The 21,896-nt window shown below is 49.9% G+C and overlaps 1 protein-coding gene across 12 annotated transcripts in view; it reads right to left on the reverse strand.

Annotated features, from left to right (window-relative positions):
• RIN2 (Ras and Rab interactor 2) overlaps window positions 1–21,896 on the reverse strand; it is a 256,317-nt gene that overhangs the window by 26,331 nt on the left and 208,090 nt on the right. For 10 of the 12 annotated variants that reach the window (XM_047771604.1, XM_047771607.1, XM_047771605.1 and 7 more), the window contains 5 exons: window positions 18,738–18,930; window positions 14,444–14,555; window positions 10,772–10,892; window positions 5,660–5,751; window positions 833–2,005 (listed from right to left, as the gene is read on the reverse strand). In XM_047771604.1, coding sequence (XP_047627560.1) covers window positions 833–2,005; window positions 5,660–5,751; window positions 10,772–10,892; window positions 14,444–14,555; window positions 18,738–18,930 — 1,691 coding nt within the window. The remainder of the gene's footprint in view (window positions 1–832; window positions 2,006–5,659; window positions 5,752–10,771; window positions 10,893–14,443; window positions 14,556–18,737; window positions 18,931–21,896) is intronic. The other 2 variants (XM_047771602.1, XM_047771603.1) reach the window with 1 other exon arrangement.

Consider the following 21,896-nt stretch of genomic DNA (forward strand, 5'->3'; position numbering starts at 1 on the left):
CAGCCCTTCAAGGAGGTTATGAAGAAAGTATTTCCCCTTGACTTGGGAGAAAACACCTTTCATGTGACCTCCAAATATGTTACTTATTTAAAAAGTACACAAAAACAAACCTGTCCTTTGGATTTTTTTTTTTCCCTTACTGCCAAACAGTGCTTCTTACTGAATTCTAGGACTGGAAGCCAGCAGGGCGGTTACCCCTTTGGGGAGAAGGCGGCAGGGCGGGGGTCCCCAGGGGGCTTCTTCTGGACGTGGGTCATGTTCTGCTGAGCTGGCGCTTGTTATACAGTTGTGGTCACTGTGGAAACTCACCCAGCCACACAGCCATGAGCTCTGCCCTCTTCTGAATGTAAAAAAGGCACTTTCAACCAAAGCAGCACAAAACACCCACCGCCTCTTAGAAGGCATTAAAGACACCTTTCTGTGGTTGCAGAGCCTGCAGAGACGCACGTTCAGAAAACACTCAACAGGGGGTCACACGCACAGCACAAAATCAGGGGGGCAAGCAGACCCTCAGAAGGCAAGCTCCATCCCCAAACAGAGCCGTTCTGCCCTTCCCATCGATTGTTCCCCAAAACATGTCCAAACCTGGCACATAGCAGCCAAGTCAGGCATAATACGACGTCTGCCTCAAGCAGCTGCGATCCCAGTTCAAATCAGCCCGGGGAGTGGGGGGGGGGGGGGGGTAGAGTGCGTTGTTGTTTTAAACACCAGAGAAAACTACCAGACAACTGACATAGGATGCACTGTTCGGCCAGGCTACAGGGTTTTTTTGTTTGTTTTATTATTATTATTTTTTTAATAATAAAGAAAAAAAAGGCGAGGTGGTACTTACCTATTTGGTCCTCGGGGATCAGCGACTCAATGGGGGGGTCCAGCTCCGAGCTCTGCGACAAGTAGTTTTTCACCTGGGTCATGAACTGCCGGATGGTCTGCAGCAGGTCTGTGCTGGACACATGGCACTCCTTGTTCTCCTGCAGGAAGCTCACGTAGTCCTGCACCAGGCAGCCGAAGTAGGTGCGCTTGTCCCGGGCCAGCTCGGCGATGCGGCGCACCATGCGCTTCTCTGGGGTCAGGAAGGAGCTGAACACCCCGCTCATCTTGCGCAGCTGGGACTTGACGAGCTTGGGCAGCACGAAGGAGCTGTTCCTCTTCTTCTTGGACTTGATGGGGGGGGCCATGGTCTCCTGGTCGCTCTCCCCGTCGTAGTCCTCCAGGCTGCTGTTGGTGTCCGCCTCGTAGCCAAACAGAGGCATGCTGCGGTCCAGGTCCAGCGAGTCGGAGGAGGAAGTGGAAATGCTCATGTCACTCAGCCTCTGTCTGCCTCCTCGCCACGGGGGCCGGGATGGGGATGCAGAGGCGGCGGTGGCGGCGGCGGCGGCCCGGGCCCTTGTGCAATCCCCGGGGGCCTCCTCCTCCTCCACCACCACCAGCACCTCCTCTGCTGCCGGGGCCCCACCTGCGCTGCGGGCCAGGCCCTCAGGCTCCAGGCGAGGCCGGCTGCCGGTCAAGGTCTTTGCGCCGCCCTCCGCCTCCAGAAAAGAAGCCTGCTTCTTGAGCCGGGGTGGAGGGACGGGGGTTGGTCTGGATCCAAGCAGAGCTACGTTCCCATGTGGGTGATGGCTGGCTGTTTCCGGCATGCTCGCCGGGACCGCGCTCCTGGGCAGCTGAGGGCTTGTGTGCAGACTATTAATAGCGGGTGGCGGGGGCCTGGGCGGGGGAGACCGAGGCCTCTCCGTGCCATTCGCGCTGGGAGTCCGGGTGCAGGGCCGCTTCGGGCCTCCGCTGAGGTCCTGGCTGTGCACTTTCAAGAAAAGAGGATTAATAAAGCAGAGGGCTCCGTTGGTCTGGCTGCAGTCCAGCTCCGAAGGCGCCCTGGTTTTGATAGAATGCACTCCATTTATAAGGCAGAGCTGGCGGGAGGCAGGACCAACGCCGTCGGAGGAGAGAGGCCTATGGGGAGGTGGAGGGTTTGGGGGTTTGCTGTCAGCTGGAGAGCTCCAAAAATCTGAAAGTCATTATCAGTGAACACAAGAATGTAAATACAGTGCACTCGGGCTGTTCCTTCACAAAAAAAGCACACTTGCAGGGCAATACTCGGCTCTGGAGGGGGAGGCGCTACACTGCAGTGTGTTTCTCTCTCTCTCTTTTGCTTTAACTACATTCCTTTACTGGAAAGGGTAGAAACGCTGCCAGGACCAGCTGCGGGCTCTTGGGAAGGCCCTGGAGGCTTTTCACCGTCAAAGCCCAGGGGAGATGGTTCAGTTGTGCACAGAGCTGGCCCAGGCTTCCCCAGGTGAGGCAAAAGGAACTGGGATGGTGACAGTGCAAGCTGGGCAAAGGCCACGGGGCTCCCCACTTGCTCCACGAAGACCAAGTCTGCCCGCAAAGCAGCGGCATCCTTTCTGATCCCCGTCTCCCTGGCTGCCCTCTGCAGAGGGCTCGGCAGTTCCCCCTTAATGGGCAGGACCAGCAGCTGGGCCTGGGGGATGTTACACAATCTGCCTGGGGTTTTACACATTCAGCATTAAAACCCAAAAGGAGGAAAAATACACTCATGGGTCCCATCAGCAAAAAAACAGGACAGCCAGCTTACACGAAGGTTGAATGCAAGTTTGACCATCTACGTTTGTGGTTTGCTGCCCATCCTTCCCAAGTCCTGCGGCCTCCTGGCCTTGGCTATTCATGCTTGGTTCATCCTTCTCTGGAAGGGGAGGGTGCCCATTGCTTCCTGCAGCTACACTGCCTGTGTCTCTTGTGCTCCATGCAAACGGAAAGAGGCAGTGATGGGGTCATTTTCATTTGGAACAGGTGATTCTCTCTCTACAGCTTTGCTGTTTTGTGTTTGCTGAAGCTGTTTCTTTCCCAAGGACCTGGAAAGGCTAGTTCTGGGCCTGGGGAGAAGCTGAGGCTGGAGCCCACTCTGCCCCAGCTGTGCCCTGAATGCCTGGCAGTGCCTCTTCAGTCACCACTTTCTCTTGTCTTCCTCCCCTCTTGTTCTTTGCTGTCCAACAGGACAGCCAACAGTCACCTGCGGCCAGTGAGCGCTAGAAATCTTGCTTGTGCAATGGAGGGACTCAATTTTCCATATTATTTCATGGAAATCAACTTAAAGGTCAAAACTGACACTCAATTCAGTTACTGGGAAGCATCAGTTTGTTTGGAACCTGGGTATGTGAGTACTTTTTTTTTTTTTTTTGGTCTTTTTAGGGCTGCACCCTCAGCATATGGAAGTTCCCAGGCTAGGGGCTGAATTGGAGCTGCAGCTGCTGGCCTTCACCACAGCCACACGAGATCCTGAACCCACTGAGTGAGGCCCCAGATCGAACCTGTACCCTCATGGATACTAGCTGGGTTCATAACCTGCTGAGCCACAATGAGAATGTCAGGGTGACCACTTTTGCAACTGCAAATCTGAGGAAATCTAAATAGAGATCCATGCATTTCCCCCTAAAACTTAGTGCCTTAACAGAGGTGTGCTGTAAGGACAAAAGCCATGCTGGATTTCAAACACTCAGTGTGAAAAAAGGAAGGTAAAATGTTTTATTATTACTTTAAAAACATGGATGATGTATTGCAACAACATTTCAGATACTATACTAAAAGATGAAATTATAAAAAATGAATTCCCCCTTGAATTTTCTTTAACGTGCTTACTAGAAAATTGAAAAGTACATACTGGCTTGCCTTTTTCGTATTTCTCTTGGCTTGGGTAGAACCGCTCTCACCTCCTCAGTGCCCCCCCCCCCTTAGCCTCCTGGTGCGTTGAGCTGTAGGCCTTTATAAAGCTTAGCACACCTGGCTCCCAGGTACAGTCTCCCATACAGACTGTACACTTGGGAAGCGGGGGAGGGGAGGGACCCTTGGTTGTAGGGCGTGGTGCCTGCCACAGAGTGGACCCTCCAGAACTACTTGCTGGACGAACAAATAAATGAGGCACAGAATTTTAAGAAGCACTTGTCTCTTCACAAAATGGATAAAGTGCATGTTGACAATTAACAAGCTGAATATACACTAATGAGAGCTTGGTTGTCTCTGGAGAGTGGCCACCAGAGTGGGCTCCTTTTGCCTTGCCCTTCACAGGGACATCAAGTACCATCCCTGTTACTTGGGTCCTTGGGCCCCTGGCAGGATGTACACACAGCAGGCCGACCATGGAGCCAGGAGGCCACCAAAGGTCATGGGGACCCAGGACATGTCTTTAAGAGGTCAACAACCCAGTGGATTATATCACCTTCAACTCAGGAAATGCTCTAAACTCTCTCCAAAGGTGCATAAAGCTTGGTGGCAGAGATGGCAGTGGGGACATTACAAGGCCCTGATAGCTTTACCAGGATTCTGTTTCCCAGTCCTGCAACCCAATGGCCCATCAGACAGGCCTCACTCAACACAGATGCATCCAAATTTCAGAGCTGACTGTGAATATACCTCCAGGCTTCCCTACAAAATTTTATGGGCTCCCTTGGCAATGGCACCTGTTTCAAAACAAGTTCCTCAGATTGAGAGGAAATCTTGCCAAAGGAGTAACACATAGATTTTTTATTTGTTGGGTCAAGTATCACGGTTTCCTAGGAGATGGGAATCCTGGTCCTGAATCCAGAATCCCAAACTGCCATTCAAAAGACTATGGCAGTTCTATGGAATTCCCGTTGTGGCGCAACAGAAACAAATCTGACTAGGAACCATGAGGTGCGGGTTTGATTCCTGGCCTTGCTCAGTGGGTTAAGGATCTGGCGTTGCCGTGAGCTGTGATGTAGGTTGCAGATGCAGCTTGGATCCTGCATTGCTGTGGCTGTGGCACAGGCCAGCAGTTGTAGGTCCAATTTGACCTCTAGCCTGGGAACCTCCATTTGCCACAAGTGCGGCCCTAAAAAGCAAAAAAAAAATAAAAAAATAAAAAAAAAAATAAAAAAGACCATGGCCTAGTTGTTCCTGAAGGCCTGAAATCTTAAGAGAATTCCCCTTTCCCTCCGAGAAGGGGAACATTTTTGCAAAAGTTAAGCCCACACAGGTTCCCCAGGGCAATGGGACAAAGAAACTGGGGGAGTCCTATGTCCCGAGGCGAGTCCCTGCATCCATGACGCTGGGCTTCGGGGGCCTCAGCAAAGGGCCAGGAGGGGAAGCGAGTGCCCAGCTGGCTGCATCGAGGATGTACAGCAGAGTAAGGGATGTGGCAGGGCAGGAACTGAGTGAGAGAGGAAGTGAGACAGATGTTCCTCTGGAGGCCTGTGCTGTCGATTCCTCAAAGCACAGAGGTGCCGCCAGCACCTCGTGTTCCCCTGGGATAAAACCTACCGGGGGAAGATGCCAGTGCCAGACTTTCCATCCACCAGGCCCCGCCTTCCTTGGCAAGGTGCCACAGAAAGACATGACCCAGGATGCAGATCACCCTACATGGACACTTTGGGGAGCTCAAACTCATTGACAGGTGATGCCAGGAAGAATTTGGGGGCAACTCAGGTGAACCTGGCTCCCGCCTCTGAGAGCTGGTTCAACGTCTGACTTAGAGAAAGGCTCTCAGGGGTGACTCAGAGGTCTCGGGGAGTTTTGCCAAGGAGGTAAGGATTACTTTTTGATGTAACGATGTGTCTCCCACCAGCCTGACACTGGCTCTGCTCAACGTGTTCATTTCAAGAGACCGGGCGGGGGCCCCCCCACTTACTTAGTCCCAGCTGGGCTAGTTCTTCAAGCTGAGCCTCAGTCTTGGCTGTTGAAACAGCATAAGGCAACTTCAAGGTAAATGGCAGGACATCCCTGATTTTTCAAAAAAAGAGAATACATGTATTACATGACTTGCTTCCATTTCTCACTTTCATTTCTTTCCTAGAGTATTTTATTTTATTTTATTTTACGTATTTATTTATTTATTGTTTTTTAGGGCCGTACCAGTGGCATATGGAAGTTCCCAGGCTAGGGGTTGAATTGGAGCTGCAGCTGCTGGCCTCCACCACAGCCACAGCAGTGTGGGCTCTGAGCCACCTCTGCAACCTTCACCTTAGCTCATGGCAACATCAGATCCTTAACCCCTGAGTGGGGCCAGGGATAAAACCAGCATCCTCATGGATACTAGTCAAGTTCTTGATGTCATGTGCCAAATGGGAACTCTGGGATGTTTTAGCTTAAACTATTTATTTCATTTTTATTGTATTTTATTATTGAAAAATAGTTGATTTACAATGTTTTGGATGTATGGCAAAGTGATTCCATTTATATATATATAAACACACAGAAACACACACACACAGACATATTCTGTTTCAGTCCTTTCCATTATAGATTATTACAAGATAGTGAATATACTTCCCTGGGCTGTAAGTAGGTCTTTGTTTGTCTATAACTTAAACTATTTAAAATGTCCTATGTAGACACCACATCCAGAACTTGTCTTGAGTGATGACAGGACTATGGGATCACTCTTCCTGCCTGTGTTAACACACTCAGGACAAGCCGAGATCACCCTTCGTGGTGTCTGTGTCTGCAGCGAGGACCAAGTCGCTTTCCTGGGTAGCTAAACCATCTCTTGAGTTAATATCAGAATCACCAACTAGGCTGGTGGATCTGTCATACCAATAAAACATTAGGTACCAATTTGCTAGACACTCTGAAGGTTGGGTCTGGAGTTTCTGGGCAGGAATGCGGGATGCTTAACCAAGGTGTATCATCTCACTGCCTTACACACAGCAGGTTCTCAAGGAACGTTTGCTTGTTGAACTTGTGAAATCTTTCAGCTGGAGCCATGCACTGTCCTTTGTGTGCTGGAGACAGAACTTCCTCTTGAGTCCTAAGCTGGTGCTTCTCTACCTGTGAGGTGCACTTGAGTCCTCGGGGTCTTGGGATACTGCACTCTGTCTCAGGAGGTCTGGGGAAGGCTGGAGGTTCGGCATTTCTGCCAAGCTCCCCAGCCATGCTGCTGCCTTGCCCCTGGACTGTGCTTTGAGCCAGAGGCAGCTCTAAAGACCTCATGCAACAACTCTCCCCAAGCAGCATGGTGCCACATTCGACAAGGAAACATTCACGTTGCAGCATCACAGACCAGTAGGACTAAGAGGAAGGAGCTGACCTGGCCTCAGGGTCCTGCCTCAGTCTGGGCATAGCATCACCACCAGTAATCATGTGGACCATGACCTCCTGCTCTTTCCAAAAGGGCAAAGGTGGACTTAAAAAACATTTGCTCATCTTCATACACAAGGGTTAGGATCATGCTCTAAGCACTGATGAAATCCCCACGGGGCTTGGCACTGGGTCGTGCCTGATACAGATGGGGAGAGAGTGTGTTCTGAATAAATGAATGAGTGAACATGCGATGACAGTGGTGACTTATCAGAAAAGGGCTTACTTTTTTTAGTGGTGGTATTGGTCTTACAAAGAATTCATTCATTCATTCATTCATTCATTTGGCAAAGTCTATGGATATCCATGATGTTCCAGACACTGTTCCAGGTGCTGGGAGCAAAACAAAGTCCTTGCCTGCAAGGAGCTTCACTGCAGAGGACACCAGCAGACAGTGAACAAATATGCAACTCACAGCATATGAGAAGGGGACGTGTGCCACGGATACAAGTGAAGTACAAAAGGGGAAAAAGAAAGAGGGTTCAAGTAAGAGAGTTGGCCAGGGAAGGCCCCAGGAGCAGGGGGCATTTGACTAAAGACCTAAAGGTGGCCAAGGAGTAAACTAGGAAGGAAAGAATGTTCCAGGCAGAAGAAGCAGCAGGTGCAAATGCCCTGGGGTAGGAGAGGGTCTGGCGTGTATAAAGAACAGCAAGGAGACCTCTGTGGCTGGGGTGGCGTGTGTGAGGACAAAGCTTGGAGCTCCTGCCTGTGTTTTGTCTTTACAAGATGCCCTGAACATTTCCAGGGAAGAAAATAACTATGACAAACAACTAGTTGTTTACAGTAAGATGAGGCAACATTTGACTCAGATTAAATCTGAACGACTGGAGAATTTTGGAAGCCTTGAAGCTGGTGACAATGAATAACAATTTAGTAAGGTAGATGAAAAGAGCAAAACATGAATAAAGTGTCACAGTGTCATGTGGGCTCACATAATGCTAGGAGTTGGCAGTCGGGAGGTTCCTCTTTCCTGGGGCGTCAAGCCCGCATCCCCTCTTGCTTCCAGGACATCCTTCCATCTGCCCCTACACCTCCGAGCCCCTCTTTCCAACTGCCTACTTGTATCTGTTCTGGATGGTGCAGGGGAAGCCTCAGCGGACAGCAGCCTTTGTATAAGAGCTGCTACCTGGCACAGAAGAAGCAGTGGCCCTCATTATAGTCATAAATGAAGATTCACAAGAAGCAGAGCTGTGTAACATCAAAGCACCGTGCAAATATATGTTTCCATGGCTGTACTGCCTTAATGAAAACCTAGTTTCTTTAGATGATGTGGGGGAAGAGCCACATAGAACGAAACCATCCTGCGTTTATTTTAAGGTTTTACTTTGCCCAGTAGAGTACGTAGAGCCTAAACATTCCATGCTTGGTTTTGGTGTTTCTCAATGACAGAGGTGACAGGAAACCACACCTGTCATTCACTAATAGGTGGTTTTAGGCTTTGAACTACTAGAAAATTAGATGTTGTACATGAGTCCTGTCCCACCAGGCCAGCCAAGGATACGTCATGGCACCTCGTCCTCACACGCACAAAAGGGGTCTTCCTTCTCACTGGCACCTGGATTCTAAAACTTGCATGACAGACGAAATAAAGCCATCTTTGGAACAAACATCTCACTCAAGAGTTTTAGTACATGCATGATCTAGATTTATTTTTAAAAATACTTTTGCGCCCTATAGGATGTATTTCTAAAGAAGATAAGACTGAACTTATTTATTTATTTGGTCACACCTGTGGCGCATGGAAGTTCCCAGGCTAGAGGTAGAATTGGAGCTACAGCTGCTGGCCTACCCCACAGCCACAGCAATGCAAGATCCGAGCCGCATGTGTGACCTACCAGCAGCTCTCAGCAAAGCCAAATCCTTAACCCACTGAGTGAGGCCAGGGCTCGAACCCGCATCCTCATGGATACTAACTGGGTTCTTAACCTGTTGCGCCACAACGGGAACTCCAAGGCTAACTTTATTAATCACAAAATGTCAATGCTGGGATTTTCCTGTGAGCACCTGATGTTCACATCATGCTTTGTAAGGTTCCAAGGCTTCTATGTATTTTATTCCCTTTGGGCATCAAGGAGCCTGGACAGCCATACCCGCCAGCCTATCATGCCCACCGGGGGAAGAGATGCCATCTTTCCTAAACTGCCGCCACATCCTGCTTTTTTATAGGTCGGGCCATCTTTTATAACAACAGCTCGCTTATCAAGAAGCAAACTGTAAGTGTAAAAACTGGCCAACCTCACCTCTAACTGACATGTGGGGGTTGCAAGTCCCTCCCAGGGCTCACAGCGGATCAGGTGTGCATCCCAGGGAGGGTGGGGGGCCTTCTGCACTGGCTTAGGGCTCATCCACACCCTGGCAGGTGGCGCCCCCTGCAGGATATTCCCTGGCCCCATTGGAGGCGAAGCCCCTGTTTCCTCCTTCTGGGCTCCCCCTCTGAAACTGCCTCCCCCATCAGGCCACTGACTGTGGCTCCTGCTGGCCTGGCCTGGGGACCTCTAGGAGTGAACACTTAGTGCCTGTCGTCTCCCCGCCGGCCCCACCAAGGCTCTAGTCCAACAGGTGCAACAAATGTCAAACTCAATGTTTGAGAAATAACCCAACCCTTAAATTAACACAAAATAAACTGATCCCAAATAAGCTTCTCAGCTGAAGAGTGTGACGGGTGTGAGACATGATCTTTGCAGACAACCCCAGGAACACACATCCGTCTGCTCTATCGGCCACAACAGACACACAGAAAAACAAAGAGGGCCAACTGAACTTGGCTACTTAAGAGGAGGCGAGGCTGACCTCTGCAGACAATGAGTTTCAAACCTGACTCACAGCAAGAACCTTGGATTTGAAAAACTGGGATGGCTAACAAGAGAGAAAGAAAGAGGAAAGCCACCCCCAACCTGCACCCTCCTGACACTCATTAACTTCAGGATCTGGGGCATAACGTCATGTAGGCTAAGATAGCCGCTTTAGTTATGAAAAGAATAGGAGCGCCCAGTGGGTCTAAAGGAGATGGATGCAAGATTTATGGGCTGGTTGAAGGAACCAGAATTTCTAGAATGACCTGTATCCTCTGGAGAGTTTTTTTGTTTCCTTTTTAGGGCTCCACCTGTGACAGACATAAGTTCCCAGGCTAGGGGTTGAATCCAAGCTATAGCTGCAGGCCTACGCCACAGCCATAGCAATGCCAGATCCAAGCCACATCTGCAATCTACACCACAGCTCACAGCAATGCTGGATCCTTAACCCCCTGAGTGAGGCCAGGGATCGAACCTGCAACCTCATGGATACTAGTCGGGTTCTTAACCCCCTGAACCACAATGGGAACTCCCAGTCTGGGGAGTTTTCAAAAACATTATTAGGGACCTTTGAACATTTGCAGATATGCATCACTGGTGCCTTTCTCTCTCTCTCTCTCTCTGTGTGTGTGTGTATGTGTGTATGTGTGTGTGAGCTCTTATATTTGGAGGGGCTGGGGGAGTTATTTTGATCTTTAGCCTGACACAGGGGACCTGGTGACCCTTTCACCCCAGGGGCCAATCTTTCCAGGGTCATCCAATAGGCACAAGCCCCCCAGAGCCCTCTGCCTGGCTTGAATCAAGAAAGCCAGGGCTGGTTACACTGCACGCACCAAGCGGGGGCCTGAAATCAGGAGACGAGGAGGCCTTACCTGCTGATGCAGTAGAAAGCAATGAGCCGGAATAAATCCGCAAAGCTGATTCCTGAGCCTTCCAGGGAAAAGGCTGGAAAAGAGAGATTTCGGAAACCAGCTGAGTGTCCCCACGAGCATCCTGGGAAAGGAAAGGCCCTCTGATGTTGCCTGCTGCTCGGCAGGACCAACTCAGTGCCACCAATCGGCCAATGCACAGCTGATTGGAACCAGCTGTGCGAGGACTCATGGAAGCCAGACACAGGCCAGAGAAGGGCCTAGAAGTTCAGCCCCTGACTCATCTGGAGCATGTGCTCCAATGCTTGGTAAACAGAGCAGCACAGACTCAAATTGCACAACTATATTTTTGTGTGTGTGTGTGTGTTTAAATTATAGTTGATTTACAATGTTGTGCCAATTTCTGCTATACAGCAGAGCAACCCAGGCATACATATATATACATTCTTTTTCTCATCTCATTCCCCCATCATGTTCTATCGCAAAAGATTGGACCTCATTGCTTATCCATTCTAAATGGAATGGTTTGCATCTACTAACCCCGAAGTCCCAGTCCATCCCACTCCCTCCCCCCACAACTATTTTTTTTAAAGTTCAGGATGGAAAGGTGGGCGGAATCAAGGGCCAGACTGGCTGGAGTGAGAGGCCATCAGCGCACAAGGGGCGGAGCCCAAGGCCCCTGCTGCCCTTGACCGCCTGGGCTGGACCTCCTAGGTCACAGTCCTCTTTGCCCAAACGGGCCCCCTCTGGTAAAGACACAAGACAGAAGGAACGTGCAGCTTGGGGGAGGATGACACGAGGTTCCTGAAAAATCAACTCTGGGTTCAGTTCAGCAGGAAGGATTCTAAAATTCCTTTCCTTAGAGAGCCCTGCCCACACCCACCACTGCCACCCAGTCTGCAGGCTTCCATGAGAAGAGATGTTCTGGCATGATGCTGTGCCACCCCCACAAATGATGGGACAGTGTGTGGCTTGATGTCAACTCTCCACCCCCAGGCCACCATCTTGGGTGAAATGCCACCCATGCAGCTGTTTTCCCAGAAACAATCCAAACTGCCTCAGCGGCCTGAGGGTCCCCTCATTTCCTCCATCAGCTGAGTTTCTCCTCCTTGCACAGCCTCATTTATTTGGCTTACTGCTCGCTTAGGTTGTACTGCTTTGCTTATGATTTCTGGAGCCCCCCAAACACATCTAGATCTCTTCACCTACAGCACGGCCAACAGACAGGCAGACACAGAAACACACATACATGTGCACCCAACTTAGCGAGGTAAGTCAAAGGGAACCCACTTAGGGCAGGTTCACTTCTCTGGGCCTCGTTTTTCTCATCTGTAAAATGGACGTTAACTGTACTACCCCAGAAGGATAGCAGTGAGAACTGCTATTTTTATTTTTTATTGTTATGGCTGCACCTGCGGCATATGGAAGTTCCCGGTCTAGGAGTTGAACTAGAGCTGCAGCTGCCGGCCTACACCACAGCTTGTGGCAACACTGGATCCTTAACCCACTGAGTGAGGCCAGGGATAGAACCCTCATCTTCATGGATACTGGTCAGGTTCTCAGCCCACTGAGCCACAACGGGAACTCCAGAACTGCCATTTTTAAAAGAGAGAGTAACCTGGACCTAGACCGCAGCTCACAGCAACACTGGATCCTTAACCCACTGAGCGAGGCCAGGGATTGAACACGAAACCTCATGGTTCCTAGTCGGATTCGTTAACCACAACGGGAACTCCTTTCAGTCACTTTCAGTCATCTGGAGGGGATGAGGGACGCGACAAAGGTCTTCACAAAATAGAAAGGAAAAGAATCTTCAGGCCGGAGGGACCACAGATGAACAGCAAGAAACGTTTAAAGGACAAATACTAACTGTGCCTGTTGCAGGACGGAAAGAAAGGACTTCCAGGCTATGTGCTCATGGTTCACTCTGGATGTTGCAAGGGGGTTAAAGACCATTTAGATGTATTACTTCTCGGCTAGCTGACTCTCAGGAACCAACTCAGGATCGCCTTTTTTCACTTGATATTTAATTCATTGTCTTGAAGATGGCAGGTTTGACATCTACCTTCTTTTTTCTTTTCCTTTTTTTTTTTTTTTTTTGTCTTTCTAGGGCCGCACCCAAGGCATATGGAAGTTCCCAGGCTAGGGGTCAAATCAGAGCTGCAGCGGCCAGCCTTCACCCCAGCCACAGAAATGTAGGATCCTTAACCCAGTGAGGGAGGCCAGGGATTGAACAAGTGTCTTCACGGATACTACTCGGGATTGTTACTGGTGAGCCACGCCGGGGCTCCCAACATCTACCTTCTAATTCCCTTCTAAATGTAAATAAACTGACCAGGTTCAGGGACTGCTTAGGTGTCTCTGCACGTGGAAGTTTTTCCCTGATGCCAGCAACTTTGGGAGAGGTCTGGAGGAAAAGCATGACAGGACTGGTGTTCCCAGCTGACCTGAGGCTGCAGGTCCTACTGCTGCCAGGACATTTTCTCCAGACTCAGCTAATGGTTGTTTGGCTCAGCAAGACTATGAGCCCTGGGCTGAGTGGAAGCCCACGTGGGCCTTGAAATTGGCCTTAGTACCTCCAGCTCCTTCAAAGACAGGGGCTGAGGCCTGCTCAGATTATAACCAAGAAGCAAGTAAGAATCAGGTCGTTATGGAGTTCCCGTCGTGGCGCAGTGGTTAACGAATCTGACTAGGAGCCATGGGGTTGTAGGTTTGATCCCTGGCCTTGCTCAGTGGGTTAAGGATCCGGCGTTGCCGTGAGCTGTGGTGCAGGTTGCAGACGCGGCTCGGATCCCGCATTGCTGTGGCTCTGGTGTAGGCCGGTGGCTACAGCTCTGATTCGACCCCTAGCCGGGAGCAGCCCCGGAAAAGGCGAAAAGACAAAAAAAAAAAAAAAAAAGAATCAGGTCGTTATTATCTGTCCAACAGCTGACGGGCATCCCAACTTGCCTTCACACCGTGGCTTGATCGTCTGTGACTCAATGAAGCCTTCCCTTTGAGGTGTACGTCTGTCTTCTGATCGCTGCTGGGGGCTGGCAGGACACTGGGACAGTGTCTTCCCTTTTTTGTTGAAAATTTGGCCTTCCGAGACGTCCCGTTTGCAGTGGCCATGGATCAGCAGAAAGAACACCACCATCCCTCCAAATCTTCAGGCGGGCAGTTTTTCCAAAGGGCTTGATTCTGCCTGTGACCAGCTGCCTTTCATAAGGGACTAAACATGGACGGCCCAGAGGGGACAGGTCCATGCCAGGACTCTTCACAGAGCTGTGCAGACACACGCTTTAGTGTGAGAGCCCAGAGAGAGTCTTCGCTGTGTATCCTGCCCACAGCTTGGTCAGCAGCAAACCTGGGGACCACGCCCTGCATAACTGGGAAGGTGGCGAGGAAGCCACCCTCTGTTAGCTCCCTCCTGTATGCCAGGCAATAGGCTGCAAACACATGCACGGGTTGTTTAACTGAACTGCCAACAGCATTCTGAGGTTCCTATCACCCCATCGTACAGGCAAGAAACCCAAGGCTCCTGGAGTAAGTTACCTGCCCTGTCACCCAGGGAACAAGTGACAAGGCTGAGACTCTGACCACATCCGTGTGTCTCAAAGGCTCTTTCCCTTTCCAGCTGCTCAAAGACCCGAGGCCCTTACTTCACCAGGACCTAACCACCCAAAGCTCACTTACTGTATGTGCTTTCCTTTATGGCAAATTCCTTGAGCGGGGCTCCAAATTCACAGGGCAGGCGAAGGGAGAGGACTTTCTTTTGCATTTTGGTGGATTTACGAACCAGGAAAATCTATAGGAGGAAAAGAAATTCAAAGTCAGGAAATATCTAGAAAGCTGGGACCTGGGCTGTGATTTCCGTTATCCCCAGCATCCATAAATGCAACCCCTCTTCTAGCCAAACCACGTGGCTTGAGGGGGGACACGACTGCCATGGAAGGGGAGCATCAGACCACAGACACCTTTCTTTGGTAACTGGCTTCAGCAGGATCCTACTCTCCCTTTGATGGAATCTCCTCCATGAGGCTAAGAACTTCCTTAGTCTGCAGAACCATTTTCAGTCTGGTGAGAGTTTTACAGCTCATGTTACACACATTCTAGCCTGTGTCTGATAAGGGCACCCTGGTTGATGAGACCGAAATTCTAGACACAGGTCACACAGCTAAGCTATTGGTGGTGAGTTAGAAGTTTGTTGGCTAATCCGGCTCATGGGTATATTTAAGATTGAAATCTGAATTTGTTGCCAAAAGTGAAAAAGCACAAGTTTGGGCTTTTTTTTTTTTTTCCCCCCACACTAAAATCTGAATGTTGGAGTTCTCCAGTGGCCTAGAGGTAAGCATCTGGCATTGGTGAGGGGTGGGGTGGGGTGGGGGTGTTTGATCCTTGGCTTAGGAACGTTCACATACCTTGGGTGTAGCCAAAACAAACAAACAAACAAAACTCTGAATGTCTAGCCTCTCTTAGAAAATGGATGATAAGGCAAGACCAGGCAGGGTCACATCTGCTGGAGCAGAACACAGCAGTTTTCTTTGGGAGGTGGGGAGTTGTGCGCTGAGGTTCACCAGAGCCAGTGCTGAGGCTGGTGGTCTCTTTACTCCTGACACACTTCACTTTCTGACAGCTCCCTCTGGTTCCAAATGATGCCTTCAGATGTATATATATATACCATCCCACCTCTTGGTGCTGATCTCAGGGGACCATCCCAGCCTCTGTCACTGCAGAGATGAGTATGCCTTGTGCTGTCGTGCAGGTTGTGCACTGCACAACTCCAGAGGGCTGCATCTACTGAGGTTGCAAATCCAAGGGCACTCCTTGCAGTGTGGTGGCCTGGCTGCATCCTGGGTCCCTTCTGTATATAGGATATATGACCCTCTCCAAGGACCCCATCCTGTATCATTTCTTTTCTTCTCCTTTCTCTGCATCTGGATATCTTCTCTCTACTCTCCTACTTTTCCATAGCCTTTTATTTTTTCCATCCAATCATCATGTCTTTATGTCCAGTCAATAGCTCCTGGGATACTTTTTGCAGGGAGAAGGGGTAGTGGGAATTGGGTGTCGGGTAAGGAGACAGGACAGCACCTATGGGGAAGCAGCCACAGATTTTGCCAGCTCTGGGAGTCAATGGCTCTGGGTCACCCTAGAGCTGAAGCACATGTTTCCTCAATGCGACCCTCTTGAGCAAAAGCCCCAAAGCGCTGCTGGGAGGCAGCTGCTGGTGCAAAGGATTATGACTGGTGGGATCTCCTTGAACCGACTCAGGGAGAGAACAACTTCTCGGCTTTATCTCCTGAATGTCTGCAACCTTAGGTCAGCAGTTGGCAAAGCATGGCCTTTGGACCAAATCCATCCTGCTACTTACTTTCAAAAAGTTTACTGACACACAGCCTTGCATTTTGGTTTGCCTATTGTCCACGGCCACGTCTGCCCAACGATGGCAGAGCTGAGTGGTTATGACAGAGACTATAAGGGCCGCAAAGCCAAAAACACGGATGTTCTGACTCTTTGCAGAAACACTTGTTCACCCCACCGTCGACTGCAGGTTAATTAGAGATGGTGGCACCCGCAAGGACAGATGCCACCAGGGCCGGTCTTTTCCATTGCTCCCCTTTACACACATCTGCCCTCCCTTCTCTTCAGCATCCTTGCTTCTCTTGGTGAACCGTGGCCTCTCCTGTTCGCACCTGCCCTTGGCCTGCCCCATCCCGTCAGGCAGGTCCTGCCCAGGCATCAGGTAGGTGGAGAATCCCCCCCCGCCCCTGCCTGACTGGCTCCCCACCAGCTCTCAAAAGGAATGGATGGGGCTGACTCCAGAAGCAGGGATGGGCAGGGAGGGAAACCGTTGCCTAGCAACATGGGCAACCTTCCTCTGTAGATTTTTTTTTTGCAGAAATACAGGAGCAGACGACTCAACCTGCAAAAAGTAGGGGGCCTCGAAGAAGGCTGTCCTGACTGTATAGACCAAAACCAGAAGCAACAACCCAGCATGCTGGCCAAGGAACTCTCCACAAAGAGGATCAAATACTGTGCCTGTTACCCCTGAGCGTGTTCCAACAGAGGTCCCAGTCCTGTCTGTTTCTGTCAGATGAGAAACAAAGACTCACCTATAAGTCAAAACATGATAACCGACAAGCTCTGACTGATAGAAAACTCGAAAGTTTTTTTTTTTCTTTTTTTTTGTCTTTTGTCTTTTGAGGGCCGCACCCGTGGCATATAGAGTTTCCCAGGCTAGGGGTCTAATTGGAGCTGTAGCCGCTGGCCTACGCCACAGCCACAGCAACGCCAGATCTGAGCCATGTCTGTGACCTACACCACAGCTCACAGCAACGCCGGATCCTTAACCCGCTGAGGGAGGCCAGGGATCGAACCTGCAACCTCATGGTTCCCGGTCGGATTCATTAACCACTGAGCCACGATGGGAACTCCCGAAAGTTTCTTTTTACACCCAATTGTTACAACATTCCTCAGTCAGCTAAGGAAGGAATTTTCTCCCCACCTCTCCATCTATTTCTTAGTTTCTATCTCTTGTTGTGTGTTATTTCAAGTCTTATCTTAACTGTGATCGATTGTAGTCATCCTCGTTTTGGAAATAGATGTTGTACCCAAGTGCTGTCCAGTAGAATCTTCTGTGATGGTGGGACATGCTCTTTATTTTGCACCATCCATCACTTTTTTTTCCTTTCCTTTTTTTGTTTTTTTTTTTGTTTTTGCTTTTTAGGGCCGTACCCTCAGCATATGGAAGTACTCAGGCTAGGGGTTGAATCGGAGCTGCAGCTGCTGGCCTACACCACAGTCACAGCAATGCAGGATCCGAGCCATGTCTGTGACCTACACCACAGCTCATGGCAACACAGCATCCTTAGAGAGGCCGGGGATAGAACCCGTGTCCTCATGGATATTATCCAGTTTTGTTACCACTGAGCCACAGTGGGAATTTCCTATCCATTACTTTTTGAGCACTTAAAACGTGGCTTGTGCAACTGAGGAACCAAGTTTTTACTCTATTCTATTTTATTAATGTAACTTACATAGCCGCATGGGACAAGTGGCTACCATACTGGACAACACAGGATATCCCTACCAAGCCCTGAATAACATTTTTTTTGAGAAATCTCTTTAGAGTCATGGAGCAGGTGTGATTAAGATGAGACTGGTCTTGGAGTTCCTGTCATGGTACAGTGGAAATGAATCTGACTAAGAACCATAAGGTTGCGGGTTCGAGCCCTGGCCTGGCTCAGTGCATTAAGGATCTGGCATTGCCGTGAGCTGTGGTGTAGGTCACAGACACAGCTCGGATCTGGCATTGCTGTGGCTCTGGTGTAGGCCGGTGGCTACAGCTCCAATTGGACCCCTAGCCTGGTAACCTCCATATGCCACAGGTGCAGCCCCCAAAAGACAAAAAGACAAAAAAAAAATAAATAAAGATGAGGCTGGTCTTGGGTAGGTGGGAGCTGAAGAACCCCAATTGGACTTTGACTCGTGAGGACAGCACTGAGAAAACCCAAGGGAAAGAGGATCACAGTGGCAGCCTGAGCAGACAAGACTGTAGGTGGAGAACTTTTGGAGATTGAGTCCCAAGGTGCATAGCTGGGGCCCTGGCAGGGTTTCCAGGCTTATAATGACAGGAAAACCACAGGGGCATCGAGGAACCAGGTCCGGGCTCATGCTCAAGGCCAGATCTCAAGGAGTCAGGCCCAGGGCCTCTGGCCAGCAGCCCCTCCGCTTTACCTAGACACCCTGTTATTCTGCAGAGTCCTGGGCTTCCCGTGGTCACCGAGCAAAAAAGCAAATCACGAAAACCTCTTTTCCTGGGAGCTGTCTCCACAGTTTCCAGAATTCTTCTGCACAGTAACGAGGTACACACCAGGAGCCCAGCTCCCTATAGGCAGGGCTGAAGTCTCTGGAACTCTGCGTCTTTCTCTTTAAGGAAGCAACAGCCTGGCCTGCCTTAACGTGTTTGCCCATCTCTGAGTCTTACCCCCGGAGGCTGTGACTGCAGGACTGCAGCAGCCTCCTCCTCGCTCAGGCTCAGCTGCAGCCAGATGGGGTGGGTGTGGAGGAGACGGTCCAGGACGCTGAGCCTGTTGGAGAGGCTGTCATAGCCCGAGTCCCGGGGACAGGCCTTCACATCCTTCTCCTCGGCGTAGCCATCGTCCTTGTGTCTTACCATGCTAGGAGAAAGAATTGGCAGGGTCAGATGGCTGCAGCACAGTCTTGCTAACAAGGATGCCATCCCACAGCCCTGTAGGCTGAGCCATCACAGCACCCACCCAGCCTGTCACCACACCTCCCCCGTTCTCCCCCTCCAGACCCGGGGCTTTCCGAGCGCAAACACCAGGCTACGTTTCACCCACATCTCTTAACAACCCAGATGGTACCCAACAGTCCTCAACAAGACTCCACACACCCACCTTCCACTTCTGAGCCAGTTTTCTAAAGGTTCTAAACATCCTGAATGCACGGAATACCCACTGTGGCACAGTGGAAACATATTCAAATAGGAACCATGAGGTTATGGGTTCGATCCCTGGCCTTGCTCAGTGGGTTAAGGATCCGGCATTGCTGTGAGCTGTGGCATGGATCACAGACATGGCTCGGATCTGGTGTTGCTGTGGCTGTGGTGTAGGCAGTAGCTATAGCTCCCATTGGACCCCTAGCCTGGGAACTTCCATATGCCGTGGGTGCGGCCCTAAAAAGCAATAAATAAATAAAATAAAATAAAATAAAATAAAATAAAATAAAATAAAATAAAATAAAATAAAATCCCGAATGTTGTTTGATCTGTCTTCTGCCAAAGACTATTTCTTACTTTGAACACAGAACCCTAAAGGCTAAATCCCATATGGTAACCAGGAAGTTCCCAGGCGCAAGAACGTGACCAGGCAAGCTCTCGAAGATGAGACAAACACTCACACTCAAACTCATTTTGTGCCCAAATGAATGGGATTGCATTTCCTTCCACACATCTAGGCATTTTCACTTACATTCGTAATATTATTTCTAATAAAATCCCACAGTGGAAAGGTGTTGGGCTATTGATAAAATCATATTAACATTATTCATAACAGCCAAAAGGTGGAAACAGCCTAACTAATGAACAGATAGATAAAACGTGGTATATCCACGTGAAGGAATTTATTCAGCCATGATATGCATTCATTCTTTGCATGAAACGAGGGACTGATCCATGCTTTGAAATGGATGAACCTGGATGACTTCATGCGGAGTGAAAGAAGCCAGACACGGTACTGTGCAATTCCACTTACATGAAATCTCTAGATTTGGCAAAAACAGAGACAGAAAGATTAGTGGTTGTCAGGGTCAGGGACTGGGGGCGGGTGGAGGGGGGTGATGTCATGGCTGCCAGTGGGTGTGGGGGTTCTTTCAAGGTCACAGAATGTTCTGGAAGGTGAGCTGAGGGCTGTCCAACTCTATGAAAACCACTCAATTGTATGATATGGGAATGAAAGCCTAATAAAAAATAATATCGTATTGAGTTCCATCACCTCCTTTGACACCCAACACTGACCTTCTTATTGAGCAGTTAAGACCCATTTTATGAGCAAGGAAACCAAGGCCTGAGACATTCCTGAGCTGTCCAGAGTAATAACTAGCTGTGGAATGGCAGAGCTAGAAATCAACTTTGCAGGTAACCGGTAAGATCATGAACACAGGGTGGCCTGTGTCGAGGTGTTGTCCACTGTGGGTCGACGTTCTGAAACAGTCTCTCATCCACTCCTTACAATAGCTCTAGAAGGAGGTGCCAAGACCCCAGTTTTTAAAAAGAGGTCCAGGAGGGCCCGGCTGCTTGAGGAACCTGCCTAAGGACGGGCCTCTGTCAAGAGAGAGGGTGGAAGTCCATCCACGCAAGGCTGTTCCAGCTCTGGGTGTTCTCTCCTCTGCCACACTCAGAGCTCTCACCACCCCTGCTACCAACACATCCAGTGGGACCACCAGGCCCGACCACTGTTGACTAAAAGATATGAACCTGGAGTTCCCTTGTGGTTCAGTGGGTTAAGGAGCCAGCATGGTCACTGCCATGGCTCGGGTCACTGTTGTGGCACAGGTTTGATCTCTGGCCTGGGAACTTCCACACGCTAAGGGTACGAGGGAAAAGAAAGTACCACCTAAAAGTTGAGAGTAATGTTGTATTCAGTGGACAAAACCTAGGACTTAAGCCCAGGAGGCAGCATCTCAAGTAACCCTGAGAAAACTGCTCCTAGGAGGCCAGGAGGAGCTAGGATACAAAGGAGTTTTGCAACAAGGAGCAAGTGGTTGGAACAAAAGATGACTGTTAATAGAAGAACACTAGAGAGCTCAAGTTAAAGAACTTAGCACTTTTCTTGGAGTCCCCATTGTGGCACAGTGGAAACGAATCCGACTAGGAACCATGAGGTTGTAGGTTCGATCCCTGGCCTTGCTCAGTGGGTTAAGGATCCGGCATTGCCGTGAGCTGTGGTGTAGGTCGCAGATGTAGCTCCAATTGGACCCCTAGCCCGGGAACTTCCATATGCTGCGGGTGTGGCCCTGAAAAAACAAAAAACAAGAAAAAAAAACAAAACAAAAAAGAATTTAATGCTTTTCTATGTATGGGAACATGCAAGGTCTGGACTCCCTGAAACCTTTCCTTTGATATGCACCTTGCTCTCTGGGGCCAGCATCCTGGGTTTTCTTGTCCTGAGCCCCTCAGAGCTCACCAGCTCCATACATGGCTGTAATCGCTGATGACTGTGACATCCTTGGTTGACAGATATGGCAGGTGATATTTCATTGCTCACCATTCATGTCTGAACAGCCAAGTTCAGGTTGGATACACATGGTCTTCGAAGGTCTAAACCCAGGACCCAAATAAGTGTCTTGGAAAAGCCTTCAGCATTGAAGTGATCCTGAGTGATGGATCAGGATGGGGGTTGGGGGAGGGGGAGCCATCCCCCACCCAGACCACTACACTGCTGAGAGGAAGCCCAGGTAACATGATCATCTGGGGGGGTGGGCGGACTCAGGAGAAACACCCCCTATGACCCCATCTGATCCCCTCTCCTGGACCTTCTGGACTTGCTACAGATCTAAAGAATCTCATGCTTCCATTCAAGATTTACATTTTGGAGTTCCCACTGTGGCTCAGTGGGTAAAGAAC

This window comes from Phacochoerus africanus, chromosome 3 (genome assembly GCF_016906955.1).
Source record: "Phacochoerus africanus isolate WHEZ1 chromosome 3, ROS_Pafr_v1, whole genome shotgun sequence".
Lineage (NCBI taxonomy): Eukaryota > Metazoa > Chordata > Mammalia > Artiodactyla > Suidae > Phacochoerus > Phacochoerus africanus.